Source organism: Ogataea angusta, assembly GCF_019207475.1.
Source record: "Ogataea angusta isolate 61-244 chromosome Unknown 61-244_NODE_1_length_1302399_cov_90.877568, whole genome shotgun sequence".
Taxonomy (NCBI): domain Eukaryota; kingdom Fungi; phylum Ascomycota; class Pichiomycetes; order Pichiales; family Pichiaceae; genus Ogataea; species Ogataea angusta.
Genome location: NW_025065215.1, coordinates 696,178 through 722,319, shown reverse-complemented (window position 1 = coordinate 722,319; position 26,142 = coordinate 696,178). Strand labels below are relative to the sequence as shown.

The 26,142-nt window shown below is 51.9% G+C and overlaps 17 protein-coding genes across 17 annotated transcripts; 8 read left to right on the top strand and 9 right to left on the bottom strand.

Moving 5' to 3' along the window:
- Nucleotide 1: 1 nt before the first annotated feature.
- Nucleotides 2–1,149, bottom strand: KL928_000448 (uncharacterized protein; the record flags this gene model as incomplete). Its single annotated transcript, XM_043205182.1, has 2 exons — nucleotides 2–1,022; nucleotides 1,094–1,149. 2 exons carry the CDS (start codon nucleotides 1,147–1,149, stop codon nucleotides 2–4), a joined length of 1,077 nt encoding a protein of 358 aa, XP_043062343.1.
- Nucleotides 1,150–1,210: 61 nt separating this feature from the next.
- KL928_000447 (uncharacterized protein) lies at nucleotides 1,211–2,356 on the top strand (the record flags this gene model as incomplete). The annotated part of the gene is made up of 1 exon (XM_043205171.1): nucleotides 1,211–2,356. The coding sequence occupies one exon, from the start codon at nucleotides 1,211–1,213 to the stop codon at nucleotides 2,354–2,356; it is 1,146 nt and encodes a 381-aa protein (XP_043062342.1).
- Nucleotides 2,357–2,447: 91 nt separating this feature from the next.
- On the bottom strand, nucleotides 2,448–3,158 carry KL928_000446 (uncharacterized protein; the record flags this gene model as incomplete). The annotated part of the gene is made up of 1 exon (XM_043205160.1): nucleotides 2,448–3,158. The coding sequence occupies one exon, from the start codon at nucleotides 3,156–3,158 to the stop codon at nucleotides 2,448–2,450; it is 711 nt and encodes a 236-aa protein (XP_043062341.1).
- A 172-nt stretch (nucleotides 3,159–3,330) lies between these two features.
- KL928_000445 (uncharacterized protein) lies at nucleotides 3,331–4,737 on the bottom strand (the record flags this gene model as incomplete). Its single annotated transcript, XM_043205149.1, has 1 exon — nucleotides 3,331–4,737. The coding sequence occupies one exon, from the start codon at nucleotides 4,735–4,737 to the stop codon at nucleotides 3,331–3,333; it is 1,407 nt and encodes a 468-aa protein (XP_043062340.1).
- Nucleotides 4,738–4,928: 191 nt separating this feature from the next.
- KL928_000444 (uncharacterized protein) lies at nucleotides 4,929–6,182 on the top strand (the record flags this gene model as incomplete). The annotated part of the gene is made up of 1 exon (XM_043205138.1): nucleotides 4,929–6,182. One exon carries the CDS (start codon nucleotides 4,929–4,931, stop codon nucleotides 6,180–6,182), a length of 1,254 nt encoding a protein of 417 aa, XP_043062339.1.
- Nucleotide 6,183: 1 nt separating this feature from the next.
- KL928_000443 (uncharacterized protein) lies at nucleotides 6,184–7,035 on the bottom strand (the record flags this gene model as incomplete). Its single annotated transcript, XM_043205127.1, has 1 exon — nucleotides 6,184–7,035. One exon carries the CDS (start codon nucleotides 7,033–7,035, stop codon nucleotides 6,184–6,186), a length of 852 nt encoding a protein of 283 aa, XP_043062338.1.
- A 118-nt stretch (nucleotides 7,036–7,153) lies between these two features.
- On the bottom strand, nucleotides 7,154–9,256 carry KL928_000442 (uncharacterized protein; the record flags this gene model as incomplete). Its single annotated transcript, XM_043205116.1, has 1 exon — nucleotides 7,154–9,256. The coding sequence occupies one exon, from the start codon at nucleotides 9,254–9,256 to the stop codon at nucleotides 7,154–7,156; it is 2,103 nt and encodes a 700-aa protein (XP_043062337.1).
- A 75-nt stretch (nucleotides 9,257–9,331) lies between these two features.
- KL928_000441 (uncharacterized protein) lies at nucleotides 9,332–10,246 on the top strand (the record flags this gene model as incomplete). The annotated part of the gene is made up of 1 exon (XM_043205105.1): nucleotides 9,332–10,246. One exon carries the CDS (start codon nucleotides 9,332–9,334, stop codon nucleotides 10,244–10,246), a length of 915 nt encoding a protein of 304 aa, XP_043062336.1.
- Nucleotides 10,247–10,273: 27 nt separating this feature from the next.
- On the bottom strand, nucleotides 10,274–12,010 carry KL928_000440 (uncharacterized protein; the record flags this gene model as incomplete). The annotated part of the gene is made up of 1 exon (XM_043205094.1): nucleotides 10,274–12,010. One exon carries the CDS (start codon nucleotides 12,008–12,010, stop codon nucleotides 10,274–10,276), a length of 1,737 nt encoding a protein of 578 aa, XP_043062335.1.
- A 183-nt stretch (nucleotides 12,011–12,193) lies between these two features.
- Nucleotides 12,194–14,038, bottom strand: KL928_000439 (uncharacterized protein; the record flags this gene model as incomplete). Its single annotated transcript, XM_043205082.1, has 1 exon — nucleotides 12,194–14,038. The coding sequence occupies one exon, from the start codon at nucleotides 14,036–14,038 to the stop codon at nucleotides 12,194–12,196; it is 1,845 nt and encodes a 614-aa protein (XP_043062334.1).
- Nucleotides 14,039–14,552: 514 nt separating this feature from the next.
- Nucleotides 14,553–16,247, top strand: KL928_000438 (uncharacterized protein; the record flags this gene model as incomplete). The annotated part of the gene is made up of 1 exon (XM_043205071.1): nucleotides 14,553–16,247. The coding sequence occupies one exon, from the start codon at nucleotides 14,553–14,555 to the stop codon at nucleotides 16,245–16,247; it is 1,695 nt and encodes a 564-aa protein (XP_043062333.1).
- A 64-nt stretch (nucleotides 16,248–16,311) lies between these two features.
- On the top strand, nucleotides 16,312–16,911 carry KL928_000437 (uncharacterized protein; the record flags this gene model as incomplete). The annotated part of the gene is made up of 1 exon (XM_043205060.1): nucleotides 16,312–16,911. One exon carries the CDS (start codon nucleotides 16,312–16,314, stop codon nucleotides 16,909–16,911), a length of 600 nt encoding a protein of 199 aa, XP_043062332.1.
- Nucleotides 16,912–16,978: 67 nt separating this feature from the next.
- Nucleotides 16,979–19,453, top strand: KL928_000436 (uncharacterized protein; the record flags this gene model as incomplete). The annotated part of the gene is made up of 1 exon (XM_043205049.1): nucleotides 16,979–19,453. The coding sequence occupies one exon, from the start codon at nucleotides 16,979–16,981 to the stop codon at nucleotides 19,451–19,453; it is 2,475 nt and encodes an 824-aa protein (XP_043062331.1).
- Nucleotides 19,454–19,886: 433 nt separating this feature from the next.
- On the top strand, nucleotides 19,887–20,714 carry KL928_000435 (uncharacterized protein; the record flags this gene model as incomplete). The annotated part of the gene is made up of 1 exon (XM_043205038.1): nucleotides 19,887–20,714. One exon carries the CDS (start codon nucleotides 19,887–19,889, stop codon nucleotides 20,712–20,714), a length of 828 nt encoding a protein of 275 aa, XP_043062330.1.
- A 205-nt stretch (nucleotides 20,715–20,919) lies between these two features.
- KL928_000434 (uncharacterized protein) lies at nucleotides 20,920–22,641 on the top strand (the record flags this gene model as incomplete). The annotated part of the gene is made up of 1 exon (XM_043205027.1): nucleotides 20,920–22,641. The coding sequence occupies one exon, from the start codon at nucleotides 20,920–20,922 to the stop codon at nucleotides 22,639–22,641; it is 1,722 nt and encodes a 573-aa protein (XP_043062329.1).
- Nucleotides 22,642–22,646: 5 nt separating this feature from the next.
- On the bottom strand, nucleotides 22,647–23,504 carry KL928_000433 (uncharacterized protein; the record flags this gene model as incomplete). Its single annotated transcript, XM_043205016.1, has 1 exon — nucleotides 22,647–23,504. One exon carries the CDS (start codon nucleotides 23,502–23,504, stop codon nucleotides 22,647–22,649), a length of 858 nt encoding a protein of 285 aa, XP_043062328.1.
- Nucleotides 23,505–23,575: 71 nt separating this feature from the next.
- Nucleotides 23,576–26,128, bottom strand: KL928_000432 (uncharacterized protein; the record flags this gene model as incomplete). Its single annotated transcript, XM_043205005.1, has 1 exon — nucleotides 23,576–26,128. The coding sequence occupies one exon, from the start codon at nucleotides 26,126–26,128 to the stop codon at nucleotides 23,576–23,578; it is 2,553 nt and encodes an 850-aa protein (XP_043062327.1).
- Between the last annotated feature and the right edge of the window lie 14 nt (nucleotides 26,129–26,142).

The following is a 26,142-nucleotide window of genomic DNA, read 5'->3' as shown; positions in this document are numbered from 1 at the left end:
CCTATTTTGAGTCATAATACCTAAAGTCTAGCTGGCGCACGCTATCGTCGAGGTCGATGAGCTTTAGACAGGGCACTATGGACGAGAGTTTCGATATACCAATGAGTGCCAGCGTGCAGTCGGGCAGCGTGAGTCTGTACAGTCTGAGGTTTTTGTCTAGCGAGGCGATGATGACGAGAAACGAGAAATCGTTGATTTTGACGCAGTCGAGCGACGCGATGGACCCGATCAGCGCGACGTTGAACTGCTTGACGACTTTTTCCGCAGCCAAGTCGAAGATGCCGACCGTGTTGAACGAGTCCATGAACAGGATCTTGAGCTTGTTTAGCGTGGCGATGTGGTTGATGGAATGCGGCGAGAGCTGGAATATCTGGATGGGCACCTTGGCGAAATACGGCTTGTACAGCAGCATTTTGCCGAACTTGGTCGTGGCGAGGATCGTGAGGTCGGCGTCCTCGCGCGACTCGCGCACAAACACGGCGTTTTTGAGCCACGGGAAGTCTCCGTTCGGTTTCGGGTTCGCAGTCTTGAACACCGGTTTTATCGTGATAATACTTCTGCATATTCTGAGAAACGTCGACTCGCACGTCTGGCGTTGGTGGCTTTCGTAGTCTTTGCGGAAATCGTATATCTCCAGGCTGTTGTTGTATCCTCCCGTGACAAACTTGAACGGGTTGTCCAGCGGGCGGCAGAACTCGACAGGGTCCTCGATCAGCATGAAAAACCCGCCTTCGAGGTCTGGCTCGTCCACCAGCTTGTTGATGTTGTAGACAGACACCAGTCCCCTGTTGCTGCAACTGATCAGAAAATGGTCCACCACGTTCAGGGCAACCATGAAGTCGGAGCCCAGACGCAGGTTTTCCGTGAGCGAGATGAGCGGCATGGACGAAGTGGCATTGTAGATGTCGATCAGGCCTCCCTGGCGCGCAATTGCCGTGTATGTGGTGTCGTTGAGCTTGAACGGGGTGATCTGCTCGATGATGGCGGCCGAGTAGAGCGAGGAGTACTGTGCTGGTGTTGGTCTGGCGAGCCTGATCTTGCGGTCGGTTTCGTTTTGGGAAATGGCGATTTCTGGTGTTAATGGGGCCCGGACGTGTACTTACCCGTCAATTTGACCTTGTCTCGCACTGTCGACAGAAGTATCTTCATGGAGAGGAAGATAACGGAGCGACGCGTCGAAGTAAAATATTTTTTAAAGATTTATTTTGTCATGTCCGATGTTCCGCCAGACGAGATCCGTGCGGTCATCGAGAAGACGGCCGGGTTCGTTGTGCGCAACGGCGAGTCGTTCGAGCAGAGGCTGCTGACGAAGGAGGCCAACAACCCCAAATTCGCTTTCCTCAGAAAGGACGATGTGCACCACCAGTACTACCAGAAATGCATACGGGATCTGCGGAGCGGCGAGGCCAAACAGCCGCAGAAAGAGGCTCCTGAGGTACCGGAGTTGCGCTTTATCGTATCGCCCGGCAAGGTTTCTGCCCTGGATGTGGACATGATCAAGCTTGCGGCGCAGTATGTGGCTCTGAACGGCGACGAGTCGATTGAGGTGCTAAAGGAGCACGTTTCCCATGACAAGAAACAGTCTATCCAGTTTGAGTTTCTGAACGCGTCGCACTCGCTGCACGGGCTTTTTGAGAAGTATTTGGAGTCCTACAAGCTGATATTAACAGAAAAGGAGAAAATACAGCACGATGTGGAAAATTACGACCAGACAGAATTTTTGCACCGCTGCTACGTGCGCGCCCAGCAGATGGCCAAGGCCGAGGAGGAACAGACCAAGGAGAAGCAGCGGCTGGAGAAGGAGCAGATGGAATTCGCGTCGATCGACTGGCAGGACTTTGTCGTGGTGGAGACCATCGAATTCACAGAGGTCGACGAGGTGGCACAGCTGGCGCCGCCGCTCGACCGGGGAGAACTGGAGTACCGCTCTTTGCTGGAGAAGGGAGAGGAGGCATTTTCTGAGGAGGAAGAAGGAGAGAGCGCGGAGAACGAAGAGGACGAGGAAGTGCCTGTGTACGAGGAGCAGAAGGAGGCCGTGGAACCGCCAAAGGCACGTCCGGGCATGAAAATCCGGTCCGCGGGCGAGTCGCGGCTCAAGAGGAAGCACGAGGACCAGAAGTTTGCGGAAAAGACGAAGAACGGCGAACGACAGGTCGTTTGTCCGTTGACCGGACAGCTGATTCCAGAAAGCAAGTTTGGCCAGCATCTGGCCATTCTGTTGCGGGACCCAAAGTACAAGGAGGAAAAACAGCGGTACGAGGCCAAGATGAAGTACGGCGACGGGCTGAGCACGGACGAAATATACGACAACATCAAACGGCTCGCGGAGATCGACAAACGACAAAAGACACAGTGAAAGTATCCTAATAAATGACTATAGTATAGATGAATAGATGAAGCACAAAGCTCGCTACTGTCGCTTAACCTGCATATATTCACTACATTACCTAAGCCTTCAACGAAGAAGCTCTTCTCTTTTTGATCTCAGCCTTCTCAGCCTTACGCTCGTGCAGACGCTGGGCAAGCAGCTGGGCGTACTCAGCAGCAGCATCTCTTTGGGCCTGGGCGTTCTTAACCTTCGCAGCCTTGACAGCTCTCTTTCTTTGGAGTCTCTGAGGAGTGATCAATCTCTGGATCTTTGGAGCCTTGGTGTACTTCTTGTCGCCCTTAACAACCTCTCTTCTAATAACAAATTGTCTAACGTCGTCCTCCTTGGTCAAACCGTAGAACTTTCTGATGTGGTTGGCTCTCTTAGGACCCAATCTCTTTGGGACCTGAGTGTCGGTCAGACCCTCGATCTCCTGCTCACCTTGCTTGACAACAACAAGAGACAGGACAGCAAGGTCGTTACCAACAATGCAACCTCTGACAGACTTTCTCTTTCTCTCTCCGGTTCTTCTTGGTCTGTAACAGGAGACGCCCTTGGTCAAGAGCAGCTTGACTCTGTTTGGGATCATGACACCCTGCTTCATTGGGAAACCTTGCTTGTCGTTACCACCAGTGATCTTGAAGACGTAGCCCTTGAACTCATCGCTCACGGCGTCTCCCTCGACCTCCTGGCCCATTCTCTTCTCGTAGAAGGCCCTCAGTTTGTGCTCATCGTCAATGTCGATACTCTTCTGGGTACCGTTGGCTGGGTAAGCGATGTTCAACTTCATGGTTAGTACACTTTGCGGATAGCTTTCTGTCTACCTACCTTCATCTTTAGTAGAGAATATTTCACGAATTTTTTTTCGCTGAAAAACAAGCGTGAAAAACTTGTAAACCCTGCACACGGTCACGTGCCCCTCGTGTGGAATATTAAAAGCACTTATTAAAGCTACTATACACTCATTTGTCTTCCTCTCGTCGCTCGGCAGCCTGCGCGGCCTGGGCAGCCTGGTTGTAGATCGCCGAGCCGATAACTTGTAGCGGGCTCGTCAGCGTGGAGAAGTTCCCCTCCTGGCCCTGTGTGCCGCTGCTGCTTGTCGGCCCCCCGTACGCGGTGCCAGACGACGAAGTAGGGCCGCCCTTTTGTCCAGAGTCGCCGTTATTGGCGCCTTCCTGTTGCTGGTTCAGCTGCTGCGGCACGTGGTGGCCGGGCTGGCCGTTGGAACCCGGTCCTGGCGGGCCTCCTGGGTTCTGCACGGGCTGATTTCCTGTCCCCATCGGCATAGGCCAGTCCTGGCTATAATATACATTAGGCGAGGGAAACATGTCCAGATACCGCGACGAGAGCCCCGAAGGGAGCACAGGGGTGTCTCCCGTGTAATTGAAGAACGGAGGCGGCCCCGTGGACGATTTTGGTGGAAATTTGGCGCTGTAGGGTGCAAAGTTCTGCTGCTGCATCAGTTGCTGTTGTTGCGGACCCAGGGGAAAGATCGGAGTCGGGAGGATCTGCGTCGGCGACATTTGCGGGAGCGAGGAGAACAGCCCGTGGGGCAGCGTCGCCGACACAGGAGTCGATTTGTTGGAGGAGTTGGTCTGGTCTAGCGGGTTCTGGGCGTTCTGCTGGGTCATGATGTTGAGTCCTGGCAGGAACGTGTTGGACGTGGGGGTGGCCGCAATGCTGACTTTTTTCGCGTTTGGCGACGTCCGCGCACGCGCGGCGCCAGAGTCTGCACCGTTCTTGTTCTCGTTCAGCTGACCCGATTCCATGGCTGTCACCGTGATGTCGCTATCGGAGTTCGATCTGTCGTTGCTAGGAATCTGCAAGCTCAGCAGCGGCCGCTTGGACAGCTTGGAGTTCAGCTGTACCGCGGCTGTCTCTTTGGGCGGCACAAAAGCTGGTCTTCGCGGACGATCCTCAGACGACACTGATCTGGAGAGCTTGCGTTTCTTAGTAGGAGTTTCCTCATAGTCTGCGTCGTCATCCTCTTCTCCGTCCATTTCAGAGTGGTTCGGGTCGTCCGATATGTCCTCGTCCACAGACTCCTGCTTCACGTGTCTGTTGTCGGTTCTGGCTCCCTTCTTGGTCGAGACTCTGGAAACTAGCTTGTAATTGCCATAGTCTTGCGGTCTTTTCGACTCCTGGGTCTGTCCAGACTGCTGGTACTTCTCTATCACCGCCTGCGGGTCGTTGGACGAATATTCGTACACCTTGTGGTTGTGGCCGATGATGATCACGGCGATGTCAACCTTACAAAGAATCGACAGCTCGTGGGCCTTCTTGAACAGCCCGGCTTTTCGCTTCACGAACGTTACAGTTCTGTTCCGCTCGTCATTAATTGGCTGGATCTCGATTTTTCTTCTGCCCATAATGACATAAGTGTCTGCTACCGGTGAACCTTTTTCACTTCCCTGATTTCACTTTTTTTGTTGTCAGTTGCTAATTTTAACTTTTTTTTTTCAGGGCCGCGTCGATCGACCTATTGGGGCAGAACAGAATACTGCCGTGCCGGGATATAAGATCGCGATCTGGCCATGTTGGAGCACTCCTGTTCCATCTAATGCTGATCACAACCTGGATATGCGCACTGCTGCTAGCAGCGTTCCCAGCAGACTGTCAGCCCGTCCCGAGAAACCACTCGACACCGTCGCCAAAGTCTGGCGTCTCGACCTCGTGGGACCTGTCCCGAGTCATCAGTCGCCACCAGCCCAAGGGCGTCCCGCTCAACAACGAGGACGTTTTCGTTTTTCTGGACAAGCTGGCGTCTTTTCTGCAAATCACAAACTGCGATAACAAACACGGCGCTCTCAAGCTACCATCGGAGGCAGGCCCCACAAGTCTGCAGTTCCCGTCCAAACTGGAGCAGTTCACCAATATACCAAACAACACCACCGACGTGGAGATAGTAAAGCAGCTCAATACGAAAAAGCCCGCCAGCAAGCTCGACTGGACGCAGTATCTGCTCAACGGCAAGGGCGTGCTCTTTCTGGACCACCACTACCACAAAATCGTCGTCTCGATCAGATCGGATCTCGAGCTCAAGGACTACTTCGCCATCTACAGCGACCAGGCCATCAACTTCTGGCCCCAGGTGTACCAGGAGGGTTTCTGGAAGTCGGTCAAGAAGAAAGTGGACCCCGGGATGGTCCAACACCCGTACACCTACTACCGGAGCCAGTACTGGGGCTACTACTGGAGAAACTACTTCAAGTTCAACAAGGTGCATTCTGGCTACTCTAACATTGCCGACAGGATGTTCGAGGACGTCTTTGTCGAGTACCTCAAGGCCAAGCAGCAGTATCCGGACTACCAGCTGGTGATAGCGGGCCATTCTATGGGCGGCTCTATAGCCTCGATCATCAGTCTCAACTTCCACCTGGTGCAGATCGCCAACCTGCTGGTCACCTTCAACTCGCCCAAGCTCTGGTCCGAGAGTCTCGCCAACATGTACGACAGGGTGTCTGGGACCACTCAAATACGGAACGTCGACATGAGCCTTGAGTCTGGCTACTTACGGCTCTGGAACACCAGAGACGCGTGGAACCTGTTCCCGCCCGGCTCGCTTCTGAGCGTGATGCTGTCGACGGCGTTCAAACACAGCGGGCTGTCGCTGGCGACCGAGCAGAACAGGCTGGACATGGCGATGCGCGACCTGGTGGTCGAGTACGATCTCCTGGGAAAGTGGGACTATGAGATGGAGCACAAGCATTGCAAGTTCATCAAGAGCACCGACGAGTTTGTGAGCGTCATGTCGTGGGACGCGCACCGCGTGTTGCTCCGCGACATCTGGGCCTGTGTAGACCTGAAGCCGTAGCCTATAGCTCTGCGTCCTGGATCTGCTCTGCAAAGACGGGGCCGTCGTAATGTTCGAGATTGGGGCTTTTCCCGCTTCTGTAGCTGCCCTGGCTGTTTGGGTCGCTGTCGTTGTCGAAGGGGCTCTCGTCCGACACGGCGGGCATCGAGAGGTTGAGCGGCGTCATGGGCGGCATCGAGAGCGAGCAGGGCAGGAACTCTGGCGAGCGGCCGCCGATCGAGTTCGGGACCGAGTCTGTTCTCGTTGAGGGAAGGTGCGTTGGGAATCGGGTGTTGAGCCGGAGACTTGGAGCGTTGATGTAGGACGAGCTGCGCGACTTGAGCGAGTTTGGCGGCGACGACTGGTTCAGGTTGAAGTTGGACGGCGACGCGGCGAGAGACGTCGGGATCAGCGACGGCGAGTCTGGCGCCGCGTGGATTGCCATCGGCTGCGCACGGCCGCTGGTCTTGGGCGACGTGAACGAGTACTTGCGGTAGTACTGCTGCTGCTGCGGGACCGCCGTCGACGACGTCGTCTGTAGCAGCGGCAGACGCGGGTTGGTGAACGTTCGCTGCAAATTGGAAGGCGTGGACGAGAGCGACAAAAGCGAGATGTTGGAGGCCGACGTGATCAGATGGCCCTGCGAGTCGAACCCAACGGACGTGGCCAGCAACGCCGGCGATTCGCCGCCAATCGGCTGGGAATCTCGCGCGTCGCGGGGCTCCAGGTCCACCACATTGCTGTTTTTCTGGCTGGTCCGCGACAGCAACGTATTGACGCTGTCTGTCTCCTGGAGAGTGGCGCTGGAGGCATTCTCGTGCATGTTGGGATCCATCAGCTGGTTGGAGAGCTGGCCAGGGACGTTTTGCGACATCAACGTGGGAGAGGACAGAAAGTTGCGATATATACGAGCAATCTATCCTGCGGGCGGGAGTATATCAAGATAAAATTTTTCAACTACACAGCCTGTCACGATAAGCTTAATTGATGACTCAGGACGACTCGTCAAAGAAATCCTCCACTTCTTCGATGAAGTCCTCGGCAGCCTCCTCCACAGACTCCCACATGTCGTGGAACGAGAAGTGCGGCTTGCGGGGAGGCACAGGGTCGGAGTCAGAGTCGGAGTCAGAGTCGGAACCAGAGTCGTCATCGTCCGAGTTAGCGTCTTGGGCAGGTTTCCCTTTCTCCTCTCCCTTCTCTTTTTCTCCTTCTTTCTCCTTCTCCTTCTCCTTCTCCTTCTCCTTCTCCTTCTCCTTCTCCTTCACCTTCTCCTTCTCCTTTTCTTTCTCCTTTTCTTTCTCCTTTTCCTTTTCCTTTTCCTCCTCCTCCTCCTCCTCCTCTCCCCCATCCTTCAGGTCTGGCTCAGCACGGCCGTCGCCCCACAGAAGGTCCACCGTTGCTGTTTTGTGCACCCACTCCACGTCAAAGTCCGTGTCTGGATACGTCCTGCTTTCCCTCCACGACTCGGGCAGCGCGCGGCTCGGCGAGAGCACTGAAGGCAGACTGCCGTTGTTGGGAGCAGGCACCAGATTCAGCGACTCGCACACGATGTTGTACACCTCGGTGTTCTCGAATGGTAGCATCTTGTACGACGAGCCCATTTTGTGCTCAAAGTAGGGGCCCGTTCCAATAAATAACGACCTCATCAGCACTTCTGTGTTGTTGTAGCCGTGCACGCCTTTCGGAGTGTAGTGCTTGTTCTTCTCCATGAACTTGTGCGTGGTGATTGCGTAGCCGACTTTCGGGATAATCCATATTGGCGCAATTCGCGAGTCGTACTGGCTTTTCCCTCCAAACAGCTCGTTCTCGATATCTTCCTTTTTGTGCACGGTGTAGTGGCTGTTCTGCGGATCCGCGCGGTATTTTTCAGTGATCTCGCTGAACACATCATCTACACTGAACTTGGCAAATGGCCGAAGCCCATACAGCGGCCAGCCGTCGAGATGCTCGATCTTGTCAAGCTCCACCAGATCGTCCAAATAGATAAGACGGTCGTCGGAAGTCGGCGCCATGCCGTGGTCAGAAACAACAACCATGTTCACTAGATGGGTCAGGTTGCGTTTCGCTAGCCCCACGTACACAGCTTCCAAAAAGCTGTCCACATATTCGAGTCCTTGGGCGAGCTCTGGACCAGAAATTCCGTACTCGTGGCCCAAGGTATCGATGGTGGGAACATACGACAACAACAGCTCAGGCCGCGAGACCAGCGGCCTATCGAGCCACTCAAATATGCGGCCAATTTTTCTCGACAGAACTTCAGACTTGTTGAACCGGTCTACCTCCATCGGGTTGTTGTTGGCGCCATAATCGACCTCCGACCCGGGCCACATGTGGACCGCGCTGCTGACGCCCTGGCGGGCCGCTGTGGACCACACGGGCTCGCCGCCCCACCATTGGGGCTGCAGAGCGATCGAGTCGTTGGTATTGGTGAAAGTTTCGTGCGATGCGGCGTCGTAGAAGCGGTTCGAGACGATACCGTGATAAATAGGTTTGAGCCCCGTCACCAGCGTGTAATGGTTCGCAAACGTGACTGTTGGGTTCGATGGAATCATGTATGGCGGCGCATATCCCTTGCCAATCATCAAATTGTGCAAAAACGGCGTCAGGGCCGGTGAGACGTAGTGAGGGTGGAACCCGTCCAGAGAGATAAGAATAGTCGTTGGGTAAAACTCGTGTGTTCCGTTCGACAAAATAGGCTTTGCTGACGTTCTGACAGACCCTCCCGAGCGCGTGCGCGTGACGAGAAGCGAGAGGGCCAGCAGGAGAGCCAAAAACCCGCCTAGAAGAAGGTGGAAGTACAGCTTTTTGTAGTTGCGTCTTCTCACAGGCCCGAACTCGCCCAGCTCGGCAAAACTCGAATCCGACCGGTTGCGGTCAAACATCTCGATCGTGTCGAGATACTCAAAGCCCTTGTGGCGCTGTCGGAACACCTTGAGGAAGTTTGTCTTGACCTTCCCAAAGAAAGACTCAGGGGCAGGTCTCAGGTTGCGCAAATCCAGCGAAACGTTGTCATCGTCGTAGTCGTCAATTCGGAACGTCTCGTCGTCCACGTCCAGGTCTGTGACGGGCACGTCGACGGGGAACCCAGAGCTCATTATTTGGGTCGATCGACCTTTATGTGGTTTTAACAAGAAAATTAAATTAGATGATTATTTCTCAAAACTCTCTTCATGGCATTTGTCCTTAGAAATATAAAGGCCCCTTATTTTAGGGGCTATGCAACGCTGGGCGCGCAGTCCGCCAAGGCTCCATCGGAGACCAGGAAACTGGAGCAGACGCTGACCAAGTTCTGGGAAAAGGTGGATTTGTCAGAGAAAGACGATGGATACCATATCCTGCTCGACGGCAAGTCGATCAAGACGCCGCTCGGCTTCCAATTGACGGTCCCGAAAAATAAGCACACGTTGGCCTACTTACTGGCCCACGAGTGGAAGCATCTGCCCAGTTTGCAGATCAAACCGTATTTGGTGCCACTTACGTCTTTAGTGTCTAGATGCATTGATCTGGAACAGTCGCACAAGAAGCAAGACGCCGAGCTATTGACCAAAGTCGGCGACAAAGAGAACTTGAAGGCGCTTCTGCTGAGATATCTCGACACAGACACGCTTCTGGTGTTTTCTCCAGCCAAAGACTGCGACGGAAAGCTCAGAAAGGCCCAGGAAGAGACGTACCGGCCGATCATGAAGTCGATGGAGGAATTTTTCCAGCCTTACGCGGAAAATGGCGAGGAGGTCAAGCTGACATACATGGACTCGGACGTCCACGGACTCGTTGGCAACAAACAGCCAGAGGCCACCGTGAAGGCTGTCCGCAAATGGCTCGACACGCTGGACTTTTGGTCTTTGGCTTCGCTTGAGAAGGCCACTCTGACGGCTAAGTCCTTCCTTAGCGGCGTGGCCATCCTCAGACTGAACGACAAACAGGACAACATCGACCTGACCGTCGACGATATTGCCCGTGCTGCCACCTTGGAGACAATTTATCAGACCGAACGCTGGGGAGAGGTCGAGGATACTCATGACGTGGACAAGGTCGATGTCCAGAGAAACCTCACCAGCGCCTCGTTGATAGTCTACGAGCATTAACATACTGTATATATAATATTAGATGTTTCATTTCTTAGTATATGATGCGATTGACGTCGAGGTAACGAACGTTTTGATGGATGGATTGTAAGTTGTGGTACTCAGGTTTGAGCTGTACGAGCTGGAGTTCGACAGGGACGTAGATCTAGTCAGAACGTTCTGGAGCAGCTCGTTGGCCTCGTCGATCCCGGCCGTTTTGAGCCAGAACAGTGTCACGGCGCTCTGCAGATCGCAGCTGGTGATGTGGATGTCCAATGCGGAGGCCCGTCTCACTATAGTGCTGTCGTTGAGCTTGATTAGGAACTCTGTCCCTGATTCGGACTCGATGGTGGTTCCCATCAGGTAGTTGTCCGAGTCGGACTGGAGCAGCAGAAGATCGACGCTCACCGGCTGCGACCATTGGTTGTCTGCCCATTTGCACCATTCAACGCGCTGCAGGAACATGTGTTTGCTCTTGCGGAAGATATCCTCGGCAACGGAATCCGTAGACTCAGAGACAGTCAACTTTTTCCTGATGATGTTGGAGAGCATTCCGAACACAGATGGCCGTTTCTTCTTCAAATAGCTGCCATTGATACCGTGCTGATAATTCTGCGCAAACCGTTGCGGATCGAATGAGTTGATCTTCGACGACGACACAGGCTGCAGCGGCGGTCTGGGAGCTTCTCTGGCCGGCTGAAGCTCGGCCTCCAGCGGCTGTTGCACTCGATAAGCCTTGACCTCAGAAACACGGTGACGTTCCTCACTTTCTGGCAACTCTGACGGCACGCTTCCCTGCAATTGGATTCCCATGCCCATCGACCGTGTCTTGGTCAGCTTGGCGGGCCTATTCCAAAACTTGGCCAGTTTCGAGTGCATCGTGCTGTCCAGCTTCAGATACACACAGATGCCTGAGTCCAGCGTGTGCTTGAACACATAAATCTCGTCCTCCACCTGTTTGTCGTAATGGAGCTCGTTGGCGCGCAATGGCGGGAAAACCAGCGTTCGTTCTCCCTTTTCGAGAGACACCAGGGCAATAGTCTGGTTCTTGAGAAACATCAGCTCCAGAGTCCTAAAAATTAGCGACGTGTCCAGCTTTTCGTTCGTGTAGTACATCTCCGTCCGGTACGTCTCCACCACGCTGTTCATACTGAAACTGGAACAAATCATCGAAAAGTCCGTCATCGAGCGCACGCTGGAAAAATTCACGTGTTTGTCCAGCTTCTTGCGCTGTAGGCACTCCATCCTGTGTGCCTCTTCCATTGTCTGCTCCAGTCTGTGTGTGGCGACTTCCAGGTCGGAAAAAACCGACCCGCCTTGCAAACGGTCCATCTGCAGACTCAGCATGTTCTTGATGGCCCTTATGCTTTGGTGCAAGTAAGCCAGTCTAAGAAGCGGCTGGCGACGCAGCTCAACCTCAGATACTGTCTGGTTCTCCTGCAAACGATACAGGCTGATGTACTGCTTGTACACCTTGATCACGTCCATGCACCATTTTGCAAACCTGGCAGCCAGCACGGCCAGGTCGTCTGTCTGGAGAAGTTGTGCCAGTTCGCGGTGCATCACGATGAGCGTCCGCACAACTTTCGCCAGTCTCGCGTTCATCTTCTGACGGTAACTCATCTGCTCCTCAATGGCGTCGTCTACCGAGTCGTCAAAGTAGTTGTTGAACCGCACATCGAACGCGTTCACGAGTCTCATCAGCGACCCCAGTTCGCTGACGTAGTGTGATTCCGTGGTCTTGATCTCATCCAGCACCTGGCCAGCGTCCATTGGAGAGTTCATTGCCCACGCCTAAACGATAAGATGGATACTTTGTTGGCTCAGACTCGGTACTTTTCATGTCATTCTATTCTGATTTGAGCCGCACGCCGAGCCGCACTTCGCGGTTTTTTCACAGGAGAAATTTGAAAAAAAAATAGCTCCTGCAACACGAGCGCGCGATCGACGAATGCTTGCGGGCCATTGTTAGTGGCTGAGCTCCAACAATGCGTCAACGCAGTCGCCTATGTTGCCTCCGCCTTCTGTGCGGGCCTTGGAGGCAACGACATCGGTAATCAGTTCGCGGTCCAAATTTGGAAACATCGAGACCAGTGCATCGGTCGTCTCCTCTCGCTGCTTGCGCATTGTCTCCTGGTACTCGTGCTCTTCTAAAGATAGCTTTTTGATGTCGATGAGTTCCTGCTTGGCGGGTGTTTCCGAAGGAGACGGCGAGGTTTGGAACAGGTTATTGAACGACGACGAGATCGACTGTTTCATCATCTCGGCCGACTTTGTGAGCACCTGCGACGGCGACTCGTTCGAGTTCGACCCTATCAGCTCGGTCAATTTCTTTGGGATCGGCGAGAGGATGTCGTTGCCGGCCTTCTGCTCGTTTTTCTGTTTTTTTTCTTCCTTCTGTTTCTCCAGCCTCTGCTTGGCGAGCGCAAGCTGCTCATCAAACTCCTCGTCCTCGATTGTCAGCTTGTCCCGGTCAAGATCGATAATGAAGTTGCATGCGATCTCCAGCGTGCTCACGTAGTACGATGTCTCGCCAACTAGAAACTCCTCCAATCTAAACCGTTCGATGTACTGCAAGTTGGAGTAGAGATATTTGGGTTTGGCCTGCAAAAGCACATAGATCAGTAGCGGCACAAAAGAGTCGGCGTTCTCTTCGATCTGATGCATTTTCTGCTGCTGTCTGATAAGCCCGAAGATTATCTTGCAGCAGTTCAAAATACAGATGATCTTGTCTCTCGGCGACTTGTAATTGTTGATCTTATTAATCTCGCCAGACGCAAGCTTCACAAAGTTGGACTCCAGACCCAGCGAAACTGGGATGTCCAGATGTCTCGGACTGATCCAGTCGTAGAGTTTCAAGGATGTGTGGTACTTGCGGTCTTTCTGCAGGTCCTCGCGCTGCTGTGGAGATTGTTTCGGTTTCGGTGTCGCCGGCGCAAACACCTGCGAATACAGTCGCGTAAGCACCAGTTTCTCTAGTCCTTCTTTGCAATTGTCCAGCTCCAGCTCGTCTTGGAGAGTGTTGAAAGGGTAGTATTGCAGCAGCTTGTCGTACAGAAACGCCTCAAAATCCTTGATCAGCTTGACCTGCTCGTCCACAGTCCATGTTCTCTGCGAGAATTGGGTCAAGAAAGAGCGAAGATACTTGTGAATAGGCTCACATTGCTTGTTTTTGAACATTGTCAGGAACTTCTGGAAATCAAACACAACGCTTTTCTTGTTTGTCGTGGGAGGGTTCGGGTAGTCTGTAGGCAGCTTCTTGTCGTCCTGTTTCTTTGGCTTCAGAAATTCGGCTTTCTCAGATGCTTTTAGCTCCTCCTCCTCTTGCTCCGAATCTGAAGTGTCATTCAGTTCCTGTCCCTCGCCATAGCTGGTAGACGTAATATGCTCTAGCGAAACAGACGTCTCGTCGTCCACAGGTTCCTGTTCTTTGGGCATGTTTTCGGTATCAAAGGCTTTCTCTGTCGCCGTCTCGGACTCCTGTTTTGACGGTTCGGGCTCAGGCTCAATTGGATGCGCTGCAATGGCAGACTCGTCAGTTTTAGCCTCTGATTTTTCGTTCTGCTCTTCTGGCTCACTCTCCTCAACCTCCTCATCCTGACTGGCGCTGGAGACCTTATCGTGGTAATCGGACCTATCTTTGTCGAATTGCCCTAGAAAGTCCATCAGGGAGGTCTTGTCCGCGGTGGGGGCAGAGTTGGCAACCGAGACTGAGCTTGACACACTAACAGAAGGCTGCGGAGACTGCAGCGAAGGTAGTAGCAACCCCTGGGCCTTCTCTTGTGACGCTTTGCGGACGTTTTGGAAGGACATAATTATATTGGTGCAAAGGTGGACACATATGCTAGATGGTGCAGAGATGTGACTTTGGAACAAGGTTCTGTCGGTCGTCGAGAGGTGTCGACGAAAGAAAAGAAAAAAAAAAAAAACAGCACGGCCGCCCCACGTTTTCTGTCTGGATCGCTGAGGACCCCCACGTGCCTCGTTTTCTTAAATTTTTTTTTGCACGCACACGAGGACCTGCTAAATTAGTACAACTTATTGGTAGCACGTGTGCTCGGCGTTCGAAAGCGAAACTACTGTCGTCCTACTTCTGGGCATTTTCTTGGCTCGTAGGCCAATCAAAACGGCGTCACGTTGCAGTCAGCGTTTTCTCGCGTCTTTTTCCGTGCTCCGGCCGGCAAAATAGTAGCCAATATTCCGGCCATCGTGGTTAATTAGAATTTTCGTTCGACTAATCTGCCCCCAAGCCGCATAAATTATATCTGCAGCTCTGTGGTATAAATATTAGCACTCTGTCCTCCTCAAGTCCATCTGCATCTTTCTCATGGCCGAATACAAAACTGCTGGTGGTAACGCAGCGTTCCACAACTACATCAACGACTTCGCCCATATCACCGATCCTCTTGAAAGAAGAAGACTGGCTCTGGAGAAGATCGACAATGCCAGCTTTGGATGGTACCACGTGAGAGCGGTCATGGTTGCCGGTGTTGGTTTCCTCACCGATGCGTACGACATCTTCGCCATTAATCTGGGCATCTCCATGATGACCTATGTTTATTGGGGTGGCTCCATGCCTGCTTCCACCAACACGCTTCTGAAAGTGTCCACCTCCGTGGGTACCGTTATTGGACAGTTTGGATTCGGAATGCTTGCAGACCTGGTGGGAAGAAAGAAGATCTACGGTTTAGAGCTGATCATCATGATCGTGGCTACCGTTTTGCAATGTACCCTTGGCGAGTCCAAAGCCATCTCCTTCCCAGCTATTCTCACCTTCTACAGAATCATCCAGGGTATCGGTATCGGTGGTGACTATCCGCTCAGTTCCATCATCACTTCCGAGTTCTCGACCACCAAATGGAGAGGAGCCATCATGGGTGCTGTTTTCGCCAACCAGGGCTGGGGCCAGCTTCTGGCCGGTCTCGTGGCTCTTATCTGCGTCGCTGCCTACAAGGATGACCTGATTGTCGCCGAGACGGCTTCCAGCTGCACGGGAAACTGTATCAAGGCCTGCGACCAAATGTGGAGAATACTGATTGGGTTCGGCTGTGTGCCCGGCATGATTGCGCTGTACTTCAGATTGACCATCCCAGAGTCCCCAAGATTCACCTTCGACGTGTCCAGAGAGCTCGAAAAGGCCACCGCCGACATTGCCAAGTTCACCTCTGGTAAGCACGGAGACGCAGACAGGGGTGACATCGAGGTTCTTAAGGAGACCGAGCAGGCCTTGGGCGAGCAGGAGGATTTGGGACCACCAAAGGCCACTGCCAGAGACTTCTTTAGCCACTTCGCCAAGTGGAAACACATGAAAATCCTCATTGGTACCGCTGGTTCCTGGTTCATGCTGGATATCGCATACTACGGTTTGGGTCTCAACACTGCTTCCATTTTGCAGACCATTGGCTACGCATCCTCCAAGAACGTCTACTACTCGCTTTACAACCAGGCTGCCGGTAACCTGATTCTTATTTGTGCTGGTGCCATCCCAGGTTACTGGTTCTCCGTTGCCACCATCGACACCATTGGAAGAAAAAGCTTGCAATTCGTTTCTTTCCTCATTCTGACCGCCATCTTCTGTGTTATCGGATTCGCCTACCACAAGCTCGGAGACAAGGGACTTCTTGCGCTCTACATTCTCGCGCAGTTCTTCCAAAACTTCGGTCCAAACACCACCACCTTCATTGTTCCTGGTGAGTGTTTCCCTACCAGATACAGATCTACCGCACACGGTATTAGTGCTGCCGCAGGTAAGGTTGGTGCCATCATTGCGCAGACCTGTATCGGCACCCTGCAAGACCACAACTGTGCCAAAGACGGCAAGGAGAAGAACTGTTGGCTGCCACACGTTATGGAGATATTTGCTCTCTTCATGCTGCTTGGTGCTGGTACCACCGTTCTTATTCCTGAAACCAAGAGGAAGACTCTTGAGCAGCTCTCAGAGGAGCTCCATGGTGAGGTTGACGTTTCGAAGCACCATCTGAGAGTAAACTCCTCCGACGAGGACGGAGAAAAAATTGTGTAAAGACCTCGCTACATTATCGTATTTAATTTTTTATCATAATAATTTATTTAACTTAGATCAATTTATGTCTGGGTCGGTCCACAACAAGCAGTTGTGCACTTTCTTCCAAAAAGTCGGTGCGTGCCGACACGGCGACAAGTGTGTGAGGACACACGTGTATCCGAAACACTCGAGAACCATTCTGTTCCCCAAACTCTACGACAACCCGAAACATGTGGAGGGACTGAAAAAGGGCGATCCCGAGCCCGCTGCGCCCGAGATCGTGTCCTCGCTCGACGAATCGCAGATCCAGCAACGCATCGACTCGCTTTACAAAGATATTTTCGTCGAGCTGGCGCTGAAGTACGGGCCTGTGGATAAAATCGTCATCTGCGAGAACGTGAACCCCCATCTCAGTGGAAACGTCTATGTGCGCTTCAGGGACGAAGCCGATGCGATGAAATGCTACAAGGAATGCAACGACCGCTGGTACAACGGCAAGCCTGTTTTCGCAGAGCTCTCGCCGGTGACCAACCTCGACGACGCCACGTGCCGCCTCTACTACACCAACGAGTGCGACAGAGGCGGAATGTGCAACTTCATACACGAAAGACGGGCAGACTCCCGCTTGGAGCGCGATCTGTTTGCCTCGCAGCGTCGCTCGATGTCCGAAAGACGACGCTAGACTCCCGTTGGTGTCCGGAGTGCTTGCTTATATGTACGAATAATAACACGAAATTTGAAAAAATAGCATGAGTCTTGTTGCTAAGCTGGCGGACAAGTCAGCCACAGAGCTGTTCGAGGAGTACTCGATCCAGCAGCTCCAACAGCTCAAGGTCCAACTGGCCGCCGATGTCCATAATAAGAAGCTGGAACTTCGAGCTTTGGTGGGGAACAATTATCGAGACCTCCTAAAAGTGGCAGACGACATCATTCAAATGAACGATCTTGCCGACCAGCAAACATCGCGTCTCTCTGATCTGACATACAGAAAGGCGAAATATGACGACAAGAGTTTGCGAAACTTCAACAAGTTCTTCTCTGCGGTCCGAGCCAATGATCTGGAAAACACCAAGTTCCGTAATCGACAAATGCTGCTGCGAAATATCGTCGATCACTTGGATTTTGGGCTCCAAGTTCTACGGGACGAGGTTGAGGAGATGCAAGCAGAAACGGGCGTCTACGAGAACGAGGATGGAGAAAACTCGCACGATTCTGTTTCGCTACAGTTCGTTCAGCTAGCAAAAATGTTCTATCTGACTGAGAGCTTCTTTGGGGACGAACTGAAAGAGACGTCGTTTGTGGTGGAGAAATTTGGCAAAATGAAGCAGGAGTTTTTGCAGGAACTGCAAACAGAGATGGCCAACTGTACTGGTGACGGTGACTACGAGTTTGCTCTGCATTTGCTGGTGTCGTATATTTTTGTTGCCCAAAGCCAAATCCTCGAAGCTCTTGAATGGTATCTCAGTGTGCGTTATGGCAAAGTGCGCGATTTTGGACTAATGCACGATCTATACATTTGTCTGAACTATATTTACAATACGCTCAGCTACCTCACGGTGTTTTGTTCGAAGCTTCCTTCAACCCTGATGCGCCAAGTGCACAGCTCAGCAAACTCAAATTGGGTCGCCAACACAGGATTCAGAAAGTATTCGCGCTGGCTCGATATACCCGCGAGTTACAAGGTGGACTTCCCTCTTCCGTTGAACGAGCTTAAAAGTATACCAGAAAAAGAAGTGGACAAGATCACCGAAAAATGGAAAATTGACGTGGGTGCTTATCTCAACGAACAAATTGGCACCGACTTTGCCCAGTCGAAGAATCTGGAGGTGCTTTCTTCATCGCTCAGCAAAGTGCTTCAATCGTTCAAAAAATTCACCTCTTTGGTGGCCATCAGATATGAAGATTCGAGACTCGTGGATAATCTGCTGTCTGTGTGGAAGTCGATCTTCTTTAATTTATTGGAGAGCAATGTCGGGAATTTCCAGAACATTTCAAATCTGATCTTGGATACTTATGGCAGCTCAGAGATTTTGCAATCGACTCACACTACTTCTGGACTGAACCTGTTCCAGTACACCGACCTCACCGATATTGACCTCTATCTCTCGCAAATCTCAAGTCCGTCTTTGTACGCGGTTGACACCATTGTGTCGCAGCTTGGTCAGTTCAAGCTGACCCTTGTTATGGTGCTGGACTCGCTTCAAGGCTTGTCCAAATTGTCGTCCTCCTTGACGAAACAAGTTTTGTCCATTGACGATTATGAAGATGACGAGTATTGGGAAAAAACGGCAGTCTGCCTCAACGATTTGGTGGATGAGGGTATCTGTTTTGTGATAGAGCAGCTCAACAAGCTGATTACCGACTTCCTGAAAGAAATCGGAAAGTTGGTTGATTCAGGAGAATCTTCGCCAATCAAGCATTTCTATATCATTCGAGTTTTGTACCAACTGAGGCAAAACATCAACATCAACACGATTTACGACCAATTCAAGCGCATTTCTGTTTCTGCGCAAAAATTCCAAACGTTGGACTTGTCGAGCATGGTTGATGAGCTGCTACGAAAAATATTCAAGCCTTTGGTGGTGAGTATTTCCTTGCCGTTCAGAGAAGAGATGAAACAGATGATAAAGAAAAGGCCTACTGGGAAATACGCCGAGGTTGCTCTGTGGACATCCAACGAGTCCGGCCTTCCAGTCCCGAACGCGCCTTCCTTTGAACTGGAAAATCTCCTTTACAGATTAAGCTGCGGTCTCACTAATGTTGCCGAAAATCCAAACGAGGACTACAGCGATGTCTATTTCAGTGACACTTTTGCAGAAGCCAAGCTGGGGCTCGTGGATGACCTCATTGGCTGCCTTGAAATTGAAGAACAAAAATCGGACAACATAGACGAGGAAAAGCACGTTGTCCGTGAAGAAGACGACATCGAGTCGGCTACGGAAAGGTCTGTGGATCTGGCTGCTCAGCAAAAGCATTCTATCGACTCTAAAACTATAGCGTTGCTGACATTCGCAGACCTTGTGTTTCTAAATTGTTTCAAAACGGATCCACTCTCGGAGACTGCCCTGTTAGATCAAATGCAGAAAGGTGTATCCAGAAAACGAGTTGAAACCCTAACAGAGATCAATCCCGATCTTGCTGACCGTGCATACACCCAGGGCATCTGCAAGGGAATACTGGATCATTTCAAAGGATGCATGTTGATGTTTGGTCCGCTGTGCTGATTTTTCCACACAGATGCCATGATAGCAGCCATTTGAGGCTGGTTAAGATTCTGCTGCTGGCATCGACGGAAGTACTCGTCTCTCTCTATTGGCAATAAGTAAGGAAATTCAGGAAGCGGACGTTTCATCTGGAAATGGCGTTGCACCATGGTCAGTCTCTCAATAGAGTTCATAGATCGTGTACAATATATCGAGGTACATTTTTTTAGTCGGATGACAATACAGAAAAAAATTTCAGTTTTGATTCACGTGACCTGCAGGCTATGTGTCAAAACAATAAATTTTTCCTTTTAGTGCTATTCGGGGCTGAGAATTACACTGGATCGCGGGCTGAAAAACAATAAAAAATTGCGTTCCACATTATTTAGAAGTTTCCTCGTTTGCTCAAGTCGAGCTAACATTTTTTTAGCGATTTGCTTGAAATTCTTCTCCCATGATTAAGATAGGTTCTTTCAATTCACCCAACGTGAGGCCCAGGTGGGCCTTCATCCTGCCATTGCTTTCTGTGGCAGCATGGTGGGGAATGCTGATTGCCATGATCGTCTGTTGGGTGGCGCAGGGCAGGCCAAACTACGAGCAAGAACACATTTACATGGCTCATCTCATTGTGTATTTGTCCAATGTCGGGGCCACCAATTTGCAGGGTCTTTTCATTGCCGGCACAGCAACCATGGGGGTGTTTTTCGTGTGGTCCGTTATAGAGGAGACATACCTTAGATCTCGCCGGAAACGTTACTTGCTACCACGCTTCCGTCGCACAGCCACGGCTCTACATGTTGCTTGTATTATACTGACCTTTTTGGCCTCGCTTTCCATCTTTTTCGTGTCTTGCTTCAAAGACACCGAATATGACACTGTTCACCTGACCTTTGTGGGTATCTTCATTGTGCTCGATCTCTTTTGGGCAATCTGCAATATCAGCTTGTACTTCATCTATGCCAGGCATTACACTCATTTCAAATGGTTCAAATGGAGTGCCTGGCTGAAAGTGGTGTGGCTGATTGTTGGAATTGGCCTCGCCGTTGGCTATGTCGCTTGCATGCGCGTTGCAAGCATTCATGGCGACGCTTCTCGGTTGTGGGGAGTCTCTGCGGTGTTTGAGTGGGCCTTGTGTTTCTGGTTCGGTGTGATCATGTTCTTGTTTTCCGTCGACCTTGGTCTCAGATCCAAGGCCGATTCAGATTACCAGACCGATTCCGGCTCTGACTGGGACAAGGAAAACAATATCCAAACGCCGCCTCAGGGGACTGTTCATTATTGACATGATGTTATGTATCTTATTAGAAAAATATTAGCGTTATCATCTCATCACAAGCAAGGCAGTGAATTAATAAACCTAAAATATAAACAAGGAAAAAAAATTGGCCTTGGAGCAAGAACCACATGTACTAAACTTTCTAAGATAATTTAGCTTCATTTTTTATATTACGCTAGATCCGCAATTTATTATTTGTTGAGATACAGTCATGTCTTTGTTTGTCAATAAGAAACGGCTCATAAAGATCGGAGCCGCGGTCATATTGTTGCTCACAGTGCAACTCTTCGTTTTCTCGGGCAGCAAAACAGAAAAACATATGATACAGACGGGTGAGCCGGGAGCCATACCATTGGTGCCGATAGAAGCTGTGGGTGGTAATTCACAGTCCTCTGGCGACACCGTGCGAACGGGCAGTGGATTTTGGTTCACGCAAAAAAACAAAAACACGCTTGTGGACCGTTTGTTTAATTTATTTGTCGAAACAAAACCCAAGTCCCCTCCGCTAACAAATTATATCAATGGCGAGAAAGCAGAACAAAAGTTCTCGAGCGACTCGGACTTCCATTTCAGCGAGAAGTATCTAATGGGGCTGTTGGACATCAAGGAAACAACACTGCTAGATCTCAAAACGCAACATCAGCACTTTGTCGATAAAATACGCGATTTACAAATGAGCATTTTCGGCGACCCACGCAAGCAAATCCACGGAGATGGAATTGTTATGGTTGGAGGAGAACGATTTTCTTGGCTGGCGTTGCTGAACATAAACCAATTGAGATCCACAGGGTGCCAATTGCCCGTTGAGGTGTTCATCGCATCGGAGCAGGAGTATGAGCGAGACTTCTGCGACAGACTGCTTCCTGCCCTTAATGCGAAATGTGTTCTTGGCTTTGAAGAGCTCCCCATGCAGAAGTACAGGAAAAAGCTACGAATTGACGGGTATCAGTACAAGATTCTGGCAATATTTGCTTCCAGTTTCAAAAGAGTTCTTCTGCTGGACGCAGATAACGTGGTAATACACAGTCCGCATACCCTGTTTGACTGGCCCGTGTTTGAGGAATACGGTTTGATATTATGGCCCGACTGCTGGTCCAGAACCACGCATCCATATTTCTACAGAATAGCTGACATACCGGTCGGTGACCGTCCTGTGCGCGGCCAATTTATGGATAGAGAGTCTCCAGACGAGTGGAATTACCACGACCTGCCTGGAACCCTGCCCAACCCGTCCAGCGAGTCTGGCATGTTGCTGGTGAACAAGGAGAAGCAAGTCGACACTCTACTGTTGTCATTATACTACAACATGTTTGGGCCCTCGCACTACTACCCGATTCTGACCCAGGGAGGAGCAGGAGAGGGCGATAAAGATACATTCATTGCTGCAGCGTACGCACTTCGAAAGCCAGTTTATCAGGTCAAGCAGAGCATGAAGTTTTTAGGGTATCACGACACCTACGGCTACCATGCAAAGGCTCTAGGACAATGGGATCCAACGACTCACACAGAGGAAAAAATGCCGCCGTATCTGTCTAATTTCTATGACTTCCAAGACGGCGACGATGCCAGACTGATGTTCATGCACCTGTCGTATCCGAAATTATATCCGGACAAACTGAGGGACGAGATTTCGTGGGAGCAGAACGGAGAGCTGAGACACCGCAAACTGTATCATGGAAAACTACCAAATTTGGAGTATGGCTTTGATCTGCGGATGTGGGAGCTTATAACACAGCTGATTTGTCCACAATGGACGCCGAACGAAAATGAAGATGCCGCCTCTGTGGAGATCCAAGACAAGTTGACGGGACTTGACTTGCAGTATATCAAAAATGCCAACGCGAACTCCGAGTGCGAAAGCTTATTCTTGCCTCATCTCGAGTACTTACGGACGCACACCTCGATAGAAGAGGAGTTCTATAACTATGAATAAAGCTATCAAAGCTGGCGCACCTGTGCGAACACTTCTCCCCAGGAATCTTTTGTGTTGAGCAGACTAGACATAGTGCCCAAGAATCCCACGGTGAGGTCACTAAGACACCCATCGTGCAAAGACCAGTGCACAGTGAGTGGCAGATTGGCGATGTTGGCGACCAGCGGGCGGTTCAGAGAGCGGTTGTGGAGAAGGTCGAGCGGCTTGCCGGCAAGTTTAGTTTGAACCATGTTCTTCACGAGCTTGACAACCTCCAGCACGACAAACACGGCCCAAAGCCGCGACGAGGCCACGTAGTACTGCAGCGAGGCCGATTTCTCGAGATGCGTCCAGTTGTGGTCGGCTGCAAAAGCGACGTTTTCGAGCGGCTGGTACGCCACGATGGATATGGTGCTTGTGGCTTCCAGAAATTTTGTGGCCAAACTTGAATCTGCTCTGAGTATCCTGTGCAAATCTTCGACGCCAAACGCTAGCAATCCGGGCAGGCCCCACATGCGATTGAAGATGCGGACGTCGGCAATATAGTCCGAGATGAGTCTCAACTTAGTAGATAAGGAGTCTAGGGGAACATTAATAGATAAACGCTGCTTCGGATCGAGCGCGCGTCGCAGCTGGAGCATGTAGGCCTTTATGAGCGCGAGCAACCCCTGGATCTTCAATTTCTCCGCCAGTTTACTCAAAGCCTGCACGAGTTCTGGCCGTCTTTTGATAAGTTCAGAGATAAACAAAGATCCGTAGCAGACGGTCGACAAAAGCGAGTCGAGCTTCAGCGGGTCTTCGAACGGGCTGCCCAGTAGGCTGTAGAGCTTCGGGTTGCCGAGTAGTCGCAGCAAATACTGAGTTTTCTGGACTCTTTTGGACATTTTCTTGGGGGCCAAAAAAATTTACTTTTTGCAATGCTTTTCTTATATACAGGATATTTTATCATGTGAAATTATTTCTCCACAATGAAGACCACCGTTTTAGGTTTGAGAATGACCTTTTTTATGTTTCTGCCTCCAATCCATTTTTGTCCATCCGTGGTGGCCAAAATCTGAGAGATGCACCCTTCCCGGTCCTCTATTAGATTTTCCGGCCCGTGGTAGACAAACCTCATTCTGCCGTTCACCATCACGGTGTACGAAACGGTAGCAGCAATGAGAGGCCTGATTTCCGGCCAATCGGCCTGCAGAACGGACTCAGTGGGCCATGGATGCAGCAGCTCGTTTGCTTCCTCGCTCACACTGGGAGCCACCGGGCTCAGGGCCTTAAGAAGGTCCATATAGCTACCGTAGAGCACAGCCGTGGAAACGTCCTTGTTGTTCAGTTCGCTGTAGATCTTGTTGGTGTACTTCATGTAATCTGAGATGACCGTATTCAGCGACAGCGTTTTGCCCAAGGAGTCCGTGATAGACCGCAGAAGCTGCTGACACTCGTTGTGGACAGAGATTTCGGGCTCGCTGTACTGATCTGTTGGTTTTGGTTGCAGCGATTTGTCCAACCGCTCGCGCAAACTATCGGCAACAGTCAACACCTTGGCCAGCCATCTCTCAATGCCAACAATCTTGTCCTCGTCCCAGTTAAGAACGTCTTCGATTGGCGCCTGGAACAGCACGTGCGCCCTGGTAGCGTCTGCTCCGTGCCGGGCTATGCATTCCGACGGGTCGGCGCCGTTGTGTTTCGACTTGGACATTTTCTCAAACGACACGGCTGCCGTCCGGCCGTTCTCCTTCACCACAGCCCTGCCGTCGGCCAGAATCTCGTACTCGTCCGGCTTCAGAAAACGGCCCGTCTCTGGCTCCGTGAAAGTCCGGCCGTGGACCATTCCCTGGCTCACAAGTTTTTTGATCGGCTCCCCGTTCACGGCGCTGCCGTCCCAGTAGCCAATCTTGTTCAGGAACTTGCTGACAAACCGCACGTACAGCAGGTGCAAGATGGCGTGCTCAACACCGCCCAGGTACTGGTCCACGCTCAGCAGCGGACTCACAACCTTGGGGTCCATCAGCTGCTGCTCGTTGTGCGGATCCAGGTACCGGAACAGATACCACGACGAGTCCATGAACGTGTCCATGGTGTCTGTGTCGCGGCGGGCAGCAGCTCCGCACGAGGGACACTCCACGTTGACAAACTCCGGGATTTGCGCCAACGGCGACCCGCCGCGGCCCAGCAGCTTGTCAACCTTGGGCAGCAGCACAGGCAGCTGCTCTTCCGGAACCGGGACCGTGCCGCACCGCTTGCAGTGGATTATCGGGATCGGAGCGCCCCAGAACCGCTGTCTGCTGACCAGCCAGTCGCGCAGTCTGTAGGTTGTGTGTTTTTGGCCGAGCCGGTGCGACTCCAGATGCTCGACAATTTTTTCGCGAGCCGTGGCAGCAGGCAGACCGGCCAGAAACTGGGCGTCCGCGTTCATCACGCCGCTGTCGCCAAAATACGGCTCGTCTGCCCCAAGAGAGCCGTTTTCCGGCTGGACAGTAGGCCTAATCGACGATTCGCCCATGCTCTTCCAGAACTCGTAGTCTCTGGCATCGTGCGCAGGACATCCCATCACTGCGCCGTGGCCATAGCCCGAAATGACGTACGGCGCAACAAAAACAGGCACCTTCTCGTTGGTGACCGGATTCGTGGCCTCCAGGGGCAGCTTCACGCCTGTGTCGTACTTTTCAGCAAGCTCGGGCGCCGTCTGCTTCACTTTGGTAGCAATTGGATGGTCTGCTGCCAGAGCCAGATATTGCAGACTGAAAATCGTCTCGGCGCGCGTCGTGTACACGAACGTGGTCTCGTCGCCGACCTGAAACCGGATTGCAGCTCCCGTGCTCTCTCCGATCCAGTTGCGCTGCATGGCCTTGACCTTAGCCGGCCACTCGTCCAGGGTGTCGAGGTCGGCATTCAGCTCCTTGGCAAACCTCGTGATGCCCAGAAACCACTGCTCAAGCAGTCGTTTCTCGACCACCGCGCCCGAACGCCACGAACGGCCCTCTGAGTCGACCTGCTCGTTGGCCAGAACCGTCTGGTCCACCGGGTCCCAGTTGATCTCTGCCTTCTTGCGATACGCGTAGCCGTGCTCGTACATCAGCAAAAACAGCTTCTGCGTCCACTTGTAGTAGGCAGGGTCGCACGTGGTGACCTCGCGGTCCCAGTCGAAATCCGCCAGCATGGCTTCCATCTGGACCTTCATTTTGGAGATGTTGAGCTTTGTCCATTTCTCGGGGCTCACGTTGCGGTCGACAGCGGCGTTTTCCGCCGGCAGGCCAAAGGCGTCCCACCCCATCGGATTGATCACGTTGTACCCTTGCATGCGGTAAAATCTGGCCAGCACGTCGGCTATAGTGTACACTCTAAGATGGCCCATATGGAGAATGCCCGACGGGTACGGGAACATCGCGGTGGAGTAGATCTTGCCCTTTGTGGGGGCCACCTTCCTGCGCGGGTTCAGCGAGCAGCCCTGCTGCTTCCATCTGGCCATCCATTTGGTGTCCAGCTTGGTGAGGTCGAAAATTCGTCGAGACATATTTTTATATAATT